Source organism: Sinocyclocheilus rhinocerous, unplaced genomic scaffold (assembly GCF_001515625.1).
Source record: "Sinocyclocheilus rhinocerous isolate Xijiao unplaced genomic scaffold, SAMN03320098_v1.1 scaffold1185, whole genome shotgun sequence".
Classification (NCBI taxonomy): domain Eukaryota; kingdom Metazoa; phylum Chordata; class Actinopteri; order Cypriniformes; family Cyprinidae; genus Sinocyclocheilus; species Sinocyclocheilus rhinocerous.
Window position 1 is genome coordinate 93,352 of NW_015627555.1, and position 10,730 is coordinate 104,081.

The 10,730-nt window shown below is 36.2% G+C and overlaps 1 protein-coding gene across 1 annotated transcript in view; it reads right to left on the bottom strand.

The window, feature by feature from the left end:
• Nucleotides 1-224: 224 nt before the first annotated feature.
• LOC107731003 (signal transducer and activator of transcription 3-like) overlaps nucleotides 225-10,730 on the bottom strand; it is a 26,141-nt gene continuing 15,635 nt past the window's right edge. Inside the window, exons 10-24 of the mRNA XM_016541975.1 lie at nucleotides 10,470-10,529; nucleotides 10,356-10,385; nucleotides 9,994-10,087; nucleotides 8,990-9,037; nucleotides 8,802-8,885; nucleotides 8,079-8,177; nucleotides 7,854-7,989; nucleotides 7,175-7,227; nucleotides 6,987-7,081; nucleotides 6,733-6,872; nucleotides 6,270-6,488; nucleotides 5,469-5,511; nucleotides 4,454-4,513; nucleotides 1,329-1,429; nucleotides 225-1,234 (exon numbers count right to left, since the gene is read on the bottom strand). Coding sequence (XP_016397461.1) covers nucleotides 1,128-1,234; nucleotides 1,329-1,429; nucleotides 4,454-4,513; nucleotides 5,469-5,511; nucleotides 6,270-6,488; nucleotides 6,733-6,872; nucleotides 6,987-7,081; nucleotides 7,175-7,227; nucleotides 7,854-7,989; nucleotides 8,079-8,177; nucleotides 8,802-8,885; nucleotides 8,990-9,037; nucleotides 9,994-10,087; nucleotides 10,356-10,385; nucleotides 10,470-10,529 — 1,369 coding nt within the window. The 3' untranslated portion in view covers nucleotides 225-1,127. The remainder of the gene's footprint in view (nucleotides 1,235-1,328; nucleotides 1,430-4,453; nucleotides 4,514-5,468; nucleotides 5,512-6,269; nucleotides 6,489-6,732; nucleotides 6,873-6,986; nucleotides 7,082-7,174; nucleotides 7,228-7,853; nucleotides 7,990-8,078; nucleotides 8,178-8,801; nucleotides 8,886-8,989; nucleotides 9,038-9,993; nucleotides 10,088-10,355; nucleotides 10,386-10,469; nucleotides 10,530-10,730) is intronic.

The following is a 10,730-nucleotide window of genomic DNA, read 5'->3' on the forward strand; positions in this document are numbered from 1 at the left end:
GTTTGGAGTTATAATGGAGCATAATGTTCATAATTAATTCTAGTTGGAACTGTTCATGCAGAATATTGTCTTATATGGGGCACATATTGGTGATGCACATGATACCTCGTGCGATGTGCGAACAGCGCCATCTTCAGAAGCACATATGCTGCTGACCGGGTCGGTTGTGCTTTCTCTCGCTCTTCAAATGAGAGTGCTGGTAAGGACATTCCTCCAAGAAAGTTACCATCCAATTATGTCACAATAATAGACCTGTGCAAGATTTTTCTTGCTATCCAAGTCAAACATCATATTAGGCACAGTATAATATGGTGGAAATATCACATATGCTCATCTATATGCGTAATCTATATTCATATATATTTATCTTCTTCCATTCACTTCCCAAAGACATCCAGTAAAAGAGTAAAATATTTTTCATCAACATTAAAATACAGTATATTTACGTAAACCAGAAGCTAAAAGGGACATTATAGACCTGCATGCACAAACTTACTTTACAACTTATGATCTCACTATGAATGATACTTCTGTAATAAACCAGACCATCGATACTACTGTAAAGTTAACACCCCTTCACACTCATTTCAAACGATCAACCAAGAACAAAGAATTCACTGGCCCTATGCTATGCTGACAGCTCAAATGTTAGTTTTATGTTTGTTAACACCAGTGGACATTCATTGCAAAACAAGTCTAAGGCTATTCCTATTACTAAAAAAATAAATCATATGGCTACTATACAGTCATGGCCAAATGTCTGCAACTAAACGTGTTAAAGAGCCTTTATATTCACACTTTTATTGACAAAGTTCAAAAAAGCTAAAAACTTGTGTTAATGGTCTTGAAGGCCTCACATTCCCGTAAAAAAAAAAAAAGCCAAGAATTACATCTTAACCATTGAATGAGTTCAATTGCGCATTATCAATGTTGATACAAGGATGAAATGTTAAAGTTTTAGCGCGTTTGCACACTTTTGGCTATGACTGTAAAAACTGAGAAGAAACTAAAGAATGGCTCGGAGAGAGAATGCAGCTGTAGCACCTAAGCATTATGTACATAATTACCAAATGGAAAAAAATAAAAATAAAAAATTATAAAATAAAAAACCCTAAAATGTTGGAAAACTAAGCATTTCTGCAGGTGTCCATATCCAAGACTGTCGAGGGTGCAAACACTTCTCTCATTGGTGAGGGATGATCAGAGCTCAACTCCATGTCCAGAGTGAGAGATTCTGGAGGGAAAATGGAAACACGGGATGAGACCCTAAAATGTTTGCACAAGTGTGCAATAGATATTGATATTCAGAAAGCGGTTTTGTGACTTACCAAGAGGTCCAGGGTTGGCCTCGGCGGCTTCATTGTGCATGAGCGAGTCGAGTGTGCGAGGGGACATAGGGAACAGATCACTTGTGTTGCCAGAGTTAGTCCTGCAAAAGAAAGAAGGCACACATTAGACATGACACACAAGCTACAAATGAACAAACAATAATTACGTCTAGCATCACATACAACTGTTATGACTTAGTAAGATCTGAGCGTTCATTCGCCACGTAAGGTGTTAACTTTCACTCTAATATTCATGTATCATCAACACACTCAAAGTCATACACATAAGCATCACTTGTGAACTTAAATGGATAGTGCACACAAAAATGAAATTTCGATCAACGTTTATTCACACTCATGGCGTTCCAAACCTGTATGACTTTCTTTCTGCTGTGGGACATAAAAGGCATTTTGAGAAATGCCTCGGTGTCTTTTTGTCCATATAATGGAAGTCAGTGGGCTTCAATGTCAGCACAAAGGTTTGGAACCAATAACCTGAGCCGTAAATGCCGTGATTGATCACTCTATTAGAACATGGGAAAAGTACTATAATAAAATTACATTCATGTGTTGTTTAAAAAAAAATACTTTGTGAGAACACACAGCTACTTTTGAATGGCATTAACAACGAAACATGCTGACATACACTTATATCTGACCTAGTCAATGGCTTTCTGCTTGGCTGCCCATTAGACTTACCCTTGGGAATGATTTACCAGGGGTCAAAGTTTGTCTATGCTTATTTGTTCACACTTTGTTATTTTGGTAAAGCAGTATTTCTACACTATATCTTGCTTGTGTTGAGACAAGCATAGGAAGTGATAACAAACATAACTTAAGAGAACCTGAAGTCTCAATCAAGTCTAGTTCTGTCTGTATTAAAAACACAAGCAGTGGTCCAGAAGTTTGATGCAGCGGCAACGGGAACGACAAGAGTTCCAGATATTGTGGGTAAGTTACGCACTCACGAACGGCACATCAAACTAATCAAATGATACAAATGTATCAATCCTTAGTATTTTCAGATTACTCAAAGGCATTTCCTAGTTGTTGATCATGTCTAGTAGGTCAGGTTGCTGGTAAATTAAACAAGGCTTTGTTGATTTTATAGAATCAATACCTTGATGTGTGTATTTATTTGCTATCTAGAGGTGATTCCACAAGATTTCAATGGCGATACTAAAACAAATTTTTTTGCTCTGATTTTGATTTGTTTAGAGCAATTCAAAACAGTAGAGGGACAAATTGCACATCAAGTTGCAGGCTGCCCAAGAACAATATTATCACTCTTAAAAACTATATCGGGCACATATTATATTGAAGAGTTACATTCTGTTTATGTTTACAGTATGAGAAATGGTACAAGTTGTTAGGAAGTATTACAGTACAGTTTGCAAAGCAATAATCAGTTCTAGCCATAACAGACGTTGTAAGACACTTTCACAATCCAGTACCATTACCAGGACCAATCTGGAGAACTCATTGTCCAAGATGAAAGAGCACTTTGATAAGATTGCCAATAAAAGTTTAAGCCAAGAACTTGTTTTCCATCCTGGACCACCAAAAGTCCCCACTACCTTCCAGCATCTCAAGCAAAAGCTGGATGATATGGTCCTATTTTACCACACAGGGAAAGAATGTCTCTCATTTTGACACTATATTTGTTCAGATCTTGGCTGGTTCTTTAACCCCGAGTCTCACAAGATGTGAATTTGGTTAGACAGCTGCAAACCATCTGGGGAAACAGTACCAGTACAGGTCTATTCTATGAGTGTAAAAGGTGTCGGTTACTGTTGAATCTTTTGTCCTAACAATGAAAATGTGAATGTGAATTCAGAATACTGAGAACAAAAGGGTGCAGAGAATATTCTTGCAGACACTGAAGTTTGATTAGCATGGTCCAGTTAGCCCCTGTTGGCAGATGTCAAACTACACCATTTGCAATTAAAAAAAAAGCATATTTTTCCATTTAGAATTTGCCATTCAGAAGTAGCAGTGTATTCTGAAACCTTTTTACAAGAAAAACATAAATCACAAAGCTAATATGACAAAAAAAAAAAAGAACAACAGAGCCTCAGGTAATATAGAACTTATTGATTAAAAAATACAGTATGATGTGTGTATGTATCAACACTGACAAGAGTTATGAGTGGATGTGCTCCATATAGTGAGGTCAGTTGTGTGGTTGTTGGTCAGTTTTCTCCCCTCTCTTGCCACATCCAGGTTATGAAACGCCCAGAATGCCCTGGAGACAACGTCTTAACATCTATCAACAGCCTCTGTTAATATTACACTAAAACTGTTGTATTGTTGTAACTAGTGTTACTGTTAATATGGTTGTTTTGTTGATAAAAATAGCCAGTATTTATCTGTGTATATATAAAACTTGTAATCAGCATTATATAATTTTAATTTCTAACAGGTGATAATATTTAGAATACTACTTAATGATTTTTATGCTTTTATATTTGTTGAAAATGAAAAACTATATTCAATATATTTTGGGTTGAAATAGTATTTTTGTCTATTTGTGACGCATTGAAAGTTCCTGTAGACACTTCTTTCTTAATCAGGGTCCATAAAAAGGGTCACATGTGTGACATGAGTCTCAGTTTTCATCAGAAACAATTTCCTCCACACTGTTTAACATACAGATGAAGCAAAACATATACCACAAAACAAAACACTCCATTCATAGCACTTCTATGAGGGGAAAAAAGAGAAAACTGGAAGATGGGGAAACGAAATGAATAGGTAGTGACCACTTTCCTTCCAAAGTGTGAAAATATTTTGCATACGGATACAGAAAAGTTAGACTGTGAGCTTAGAAGTGAAGTAGAAACTGCAAAAAAATATTCCCGTCTATAGAAGAACTAGTTCACCGACACAAAATTGAGATTTAGAGACTTATGAAACAGCAATTCTAGCCTTCTAACTTTGACAGAAGTTCCAGTGACATCCAGACCTCTTGTTATAAAGGGATGAAGTGAGTAAACAGAAACCCTTGGTCAAGCTCTAGAGATGTTAAAAGGAATAATCTATGTTAGCAGATGACTACAGGAGTGTGTTTGACCACAAACGTTTATGTCTCATACACACACATTAAGCAGCTCCCTAGTGCCTACCCAGGGAAGCCGTTCCCAAGCAGCTCACTGTCCGGGAAGTCCATGAAGACGGAAGGACACCTATGAAGAGAGGTCAGTTTATAGCCTGCCTAACACACACATACACACATACATGACCTCCAGTAAATCCAAGCCCTCTACAAACACAGAAAGCATTCGTGATTCAAGAAAGAGATTGAAGCAGCTTTTATTCCATCCATAAGTTTTTGTGTAGTCAAGCTTGTTACCTAATGTACAGTAATTGGTATGTAGTTTGATGTGTTACAGTTTATATACTAAGTCTATTAACACGGAATCACAATGTAAAACTGACTGTCTCATTACATTAACATTCAAAACCCATTCGGTGGGGTTTTAGAGGCAGAGCAAGTTGTATTTTGAATGTCTACTACCAACTACAAAGATTAAAAAGACAAACATTTTTAGAAATAATGTGCACTGAAAACAATGAATTATTCAATATATTTTGAGGAACACATATTAAAAGTATACTCTGTACATTTTTACTTCATGTTGAGAGTACAAAATTAAGTGGATTTTTTAAAATAAAATTTAGATTTTTAAAATTAGATTAAAATTTTTCTCTAGATTTTTTTTTTTACTGAAAATCACATGGCTGCAAAGTGATTACACAACGGTTACCCAGAAGTCATGGGTGCTTATACTTGTAAATGTCAAAATTAAGCCTGAGCCTCCTTTAATTAGCTGTTTTGTTGATCATGTGTAAGACTGTTTGTTTTTTTTGTTTTTTTTTAAAAACATGGTTTCTCTCTCTTTCTCTCTTCTCGTGCAAGATTGTGGTTTAAAGGATGCTGTGAAGGGTCCTTGGCAGATTCAGTAGTGGCTACATCCCTGATCCATGTTGTACAGAGAACTGAGAGAAGTACTTTGCATGTGCTCCTGCCTAAAGAGTCACCAGAGATTTCAAAGTTTACAAGAGGACAGAGAGAAAACAGAGACTCCAGCAAGGTCAATCATTCACACACATACTAAAGAAGAAAGAAATGCTACTCACGGGGTGACACAGATGAACTTGGTCTTCAGGTAAGGCTGAATTACTGAAAGAACAACAAATGAAGTGTTATTAAACAGAGAGAATGAATATTTTTCAGGTCTTCAGTGAGCTTTTGTCATTAAAAAGCAATCGGTTTCCTTTTCTTAGAGGAACAGTTCACACAAAAATGAACATTCAAACCTGTATGATTTTTTCCCCCATAAATAAATAAAATGAAGTAGTCAATGTGACTCTTGTGATACATTCCAATTCTTCTGAAGTGTCACATGATCCTTCAGAAATCATTCTAATATGCTGATTTGGTACTCAAGAAAAAATTCTTTTTATTATCAATGTTATCCATGTGGAAAAGAGTTGTGTTGCTTGAAGTTTTGTGGAATTTTTATATTTTTGAATAAAAAGTTGAAAAAGAACAGCATTTATTTGAAACATGTTTTTTAACAAAATAAAACTCTTTACTGTTACTTTTCATCAATTTAATGTGTCCTTGCTGAATAAAAGCATTCATTTGTTAAAAATAAATAAATGAATAAAAATCTTACTGACCCCAAATTTTATTAACTATAATGTGTCTAACCAAAGATTAAAGTCATGCTTTTGCATTCTCTCTTCTGTTATTCTTAGACAATTTCCTCAGAAGCTAAACGTTTCTGGTAAACCACACCCATTCAGTACACTTCCAATACTAAAATAGTGGTCTCCAAAATAAATCATTTGAAACTAAACAAACTTTGCCAAGCAACAGACAGATGTACTGTTATTCCAAGCCAGAATGAATTCTATTCCCGCTAAGACACTCACCACATCCAGGATCAGGGAATTCGGTATCAGGATGGGCCTCGGGGCGGCAGTACTTGCCAAACGCCTCCTCTTTGGGGATATCAGGGTAGAGGTAGACCAGCGGCGAGACCAGGATGTTGGTGGCATCCATGATCTTGTAGCCCATGATGATCTCGGCGAAAGACATGCTGTTGAGCTGCTGCTTAGTGTACGGTTCAACCGACTGGATCTGGGTCTTACCTGCACATACATACAGGAGCACAAATGCTTCACATATTCAAACTACGGTCATCAAGACACGACATTTCAGTAGTTGCTACAATACCAGAGAAATTTCATGGCTGCCAATATCGATTTTGACACCACAAGTAGTATAAAATTTGTAAATAAAACATGTTTTTTTTACTATGGTACCAATGTACTGATCATTTTGAGAAGTCTAATGCCAACACACACAATATCATGTACATGGAAATGCATTCACCATTGATGTCCTTCTCAACCCAGGTGAAGGTAATGCCTCCCTCTTTGCTGCTTTCACTGAAGCGCAGCAGGAAAGTCCCAGGAGGCTTTGGGCTCAGGATTGCCCTCTCTCTTTCTTTACTGATGAAGCCCATAATATATCTGACACACACACATATACACAAAAGTTTGATATAACCACCCAAGCAGTGATTGATGTAATGAACTATGAATACTGCATGAATGCACACAACAGAGTGCAGCAGGAGTTCTCACCCTTCATTCCATAGAGCCAAAATATATTTCTTCACTAGGTCGATAATGTTGTCTAGCCACACCCAGAATGAGAAACCTTTTCCTGCCATGTTCTCCTGCAACACACAAACATGTTTAGGATACTCTGATAGAAACTTGCTCTAAACTTAACACAGAATAAGGAACAAAAGTTTGTTATAGCAACATACTTTGCAGAACTTGGCCCATGTTATCTGGCAACCAGAGTAGTTTACACAAGGACCTACACAAAACAGAAATGCACAATTAAACAGAGATGCACGAAGAATGTTGCAAGGGTGCAAATGATTAAAAGTGCCAGTCAAGAAAATGTATGTTGCTATTAAGCAGCACAATGGTTTCTAACATTGATAATAATAAGAAATGTTTCTTGAGCAGCAAATCAGTATATTAGAGTGATTTCTGAAGGATCATGTGACACTGAAGACTGGAGTAATGATGCTGAAAATTCAGCTTTGCCATGACAGGAATAAATTATATTTTAAAATATATTTAAACATAAAACAGCTATTTTAAATTGTGGTTATATTTCACAATATTACTATTTTACTGAATTGTTAATCAAATAAAATCAGTCAAATCTTGTTGACCCTAACTTTTAAAAGGTATTGTATAATCAGAGGCAAAATTCAGCCATTTAAAATGTAAGCTTATCAAAGTCAAATAAATCATGTGATTAACAGTACTGAAACCACTGAACAGATCTAAAATTGCTTCTATTTTCAAACAGCATCTTCCAACTTATTTATTTATTGTTTATTTCCAGGTTTAAATTAAGTTAAAAAAAATCCCAGATATGTAATACTTTTGAACGCCACTGAATATTATAACACACAAACACGCACATACCCAGAAGTTTCTCTGCAAGTGTGGTGAGCTGCTCAATGGTAAGTCCTCTCTTGGTCGTGGATGAAAACTGCCAGCTGACCACCTCAGCTACCTGATCCCACGTTCCTACTGGAGGTTTGGTGAAGAAATTCACATTCTGTGAGGATAGAGAGGAAGAATTCTTAGGAACTTATACAAGTTCTTGTGCTAACAGTAAGTACGGCTTGCTGTGGATTCATTTCAAACCTTGGGATGGTTGGTCAGCATGTTGTACCACAGGATGGACGCCCATGCATTTGGCATTTGACAGATATTAGAAATGACCACCACTGGGAGAGAATGTGTCTGCACAGAGATAAAAACCTTTAGATATAATTGAGAAGAACAAATCCTGCTATTTTTGTACATCTTGCTCAGTCGGAAATCTGCAAATAGAGACCTGAGGCTGAATAATTCTCAAGCAAACAGAGCCGAATGGCTTAATTATCTCGTTTAATTAACCTGCTGTGTGTGTTGGTATTTTATGTGACCCTGTTGTGTCCATCCATAGAAAAGGAATGATTTTGCATGTACTCTTATCAGCACATAATAGGCATGTAGGCAGCACTGTGTATAATAGGTGGCAGATTATCCAAGGACACGCTGCCTGGTTACATATTCATATCCCCCTACTGCTGGTACCATGACGACAGCCAATCACAATGACCTTATTGGCTTTCAGTACGTTGAATCAATCAATAGCAGCAGTGTGATGGACTTAATCAGTTCTCAGAGTTTAATAATATTATCATCTTTGATTTGATAAACAGCCCAACAGGACAGCGCCTTAGTGACACGAATCCTGTCATGATAAGACATGTCTGACATTTTATTTTATTCTAAAATACTGATAAAAATGAAAGCGTCTTTTAAATGAACTAATCTTTTAAACATCCAGTGAGCGTTGTTTATGTCTGTAGATTTTATCACCTCAAGGTCGATCTTTAGTCCTTGGTGGTAGACTTCAGTCTCAAATGTGATCAGGTGTAGTTCTTCGGTCACTATCAGAGACGCCTGTAGTTCAGAGGGAAAAGGTCAATGCTTACACAGACTTCTTCACTAGAAGCCCAGAATAAAAAAAAAAACTGTGGCATAATGCTAATTATACAAAGACTTACATCACTGTTGGTTCGGCCTCCATTGCCACATCTCTGCTCTCGAAGAGTCTGAAAAACAGAAGAACAAGTCAGGACTAAGTCAAGTACATTCAGTCAACAGCTGATCTACAGTAGTCTTCCTGAAGCTTGTAGGGTAAATTCAATTAATTGTTTGTTAAATAAAATATAGGAAGTAGTAAGTCATTTATTGTAAAAATGTAAATGTGATCCTTCAACTTCAGGCACTTTATGTCCCAGGGGTTGATTTTTATGAAAATATACATATACATATACATATATATATATATACAGTGGGTACGGAAAGTATTCCTCAAATCGATTAATCGTGTTTACATAATATATGTGTGTGTACTGTGTATATGTATATATAAATACACACGTGTATATATTTAAGAAATATATGTAATATATATTTATATATAATATAAATCATATACAAATATTAATATATGTATACATGTAAATATTTGTTAAATATATATACACATGTATGTGTGTGTATTTATATATACATATAAATATACACAGTACACACACATATATTATGTAAACACAAACTTTTATTTTGGATGCGATTAATCGTGATTAATCAATTTGACAGCACTAATATAAATACATTATTTAAACACCTTCTATGCTTAGATGCTTTTAATTTACATTTTTTAAACTATGATGAGCTTTACAAAGAGTGAAATAAATCATCTACTGAGTGAAAATGATTTATTCATGATCAGTTTTTACACAAATGATGGCCTCAGTAAACCATCATTTTTTCCTCTAATAAAGTTGTTTCAGTAACACTGAAGAACATGTTTAAGATTAAATATATTCAATGCTGGACAGTGTTAGTACACACAATAAACACAAGTTTAAAAATATATATTTTTAGGAAGTTTAATTTTGCTTCAGATGGCCAACAGTGTCCCATGCAACTCACAAATTCAGAAAACGCATGGTTCTGCACTCTGAAAAAAAAGGGGGTTTGGCGTAATGGCTGAACTTACCAGATGTTTGAACTCTGCTGACAAGCTGCCATTGTTGGATTCCTCCATGTTCATCACCTTCGTGTTGGTGCCAAGGATGTTGAACTTTCGTGAACTGGAGAAAAAGAAGCAGAGGACTCCGTAATGCAACAACTTTTACAGGTACAAGCAAGAAAGAGACTTCATTTCACCACATTTTTTTGTAACCGTACAATATAATTTAATGATAAAAATGAAACTTCTACAAAATAGCTGAAATATTTATTTTATTGCCCAAATACTGGCCAATTAATTGGCCTGCCCAATGTATATCCTATAACTGCAAATAACCATATGACAGTTTAACTCGGTGAGAATGGCATCATTTTAACCTCAAAACTTACCCTCGAATGGCTGCCACGTCACCTGACTCCCTGCAGAACACAGGAGGAAAAGATTCAAATTTGGCATGTCAAAGTCATTTCATTATGATGTCACAGGCAGGAAGTGGGACTTACTTGTCAATACACACTTTGATTTTCAGCTGGTAGTTCAACTCTGGGAATTTCACAAGTAACCTGAAAGAGGGGAGGGGGAAAAATTTACCATGTGTGTCTAGACGTCTTTTCTTTATAACTCACCACTGTGTGTACCCACCTGACTTTGGTGGTGAACTGAACTCCTGTTTTGATGACAAGTGGTCGGTCAGGGTGCATGGGCATACAAGGCTGCCTCTCAACAACAAACGCACTGCAGTGACACAAGCAAACATCACTGAT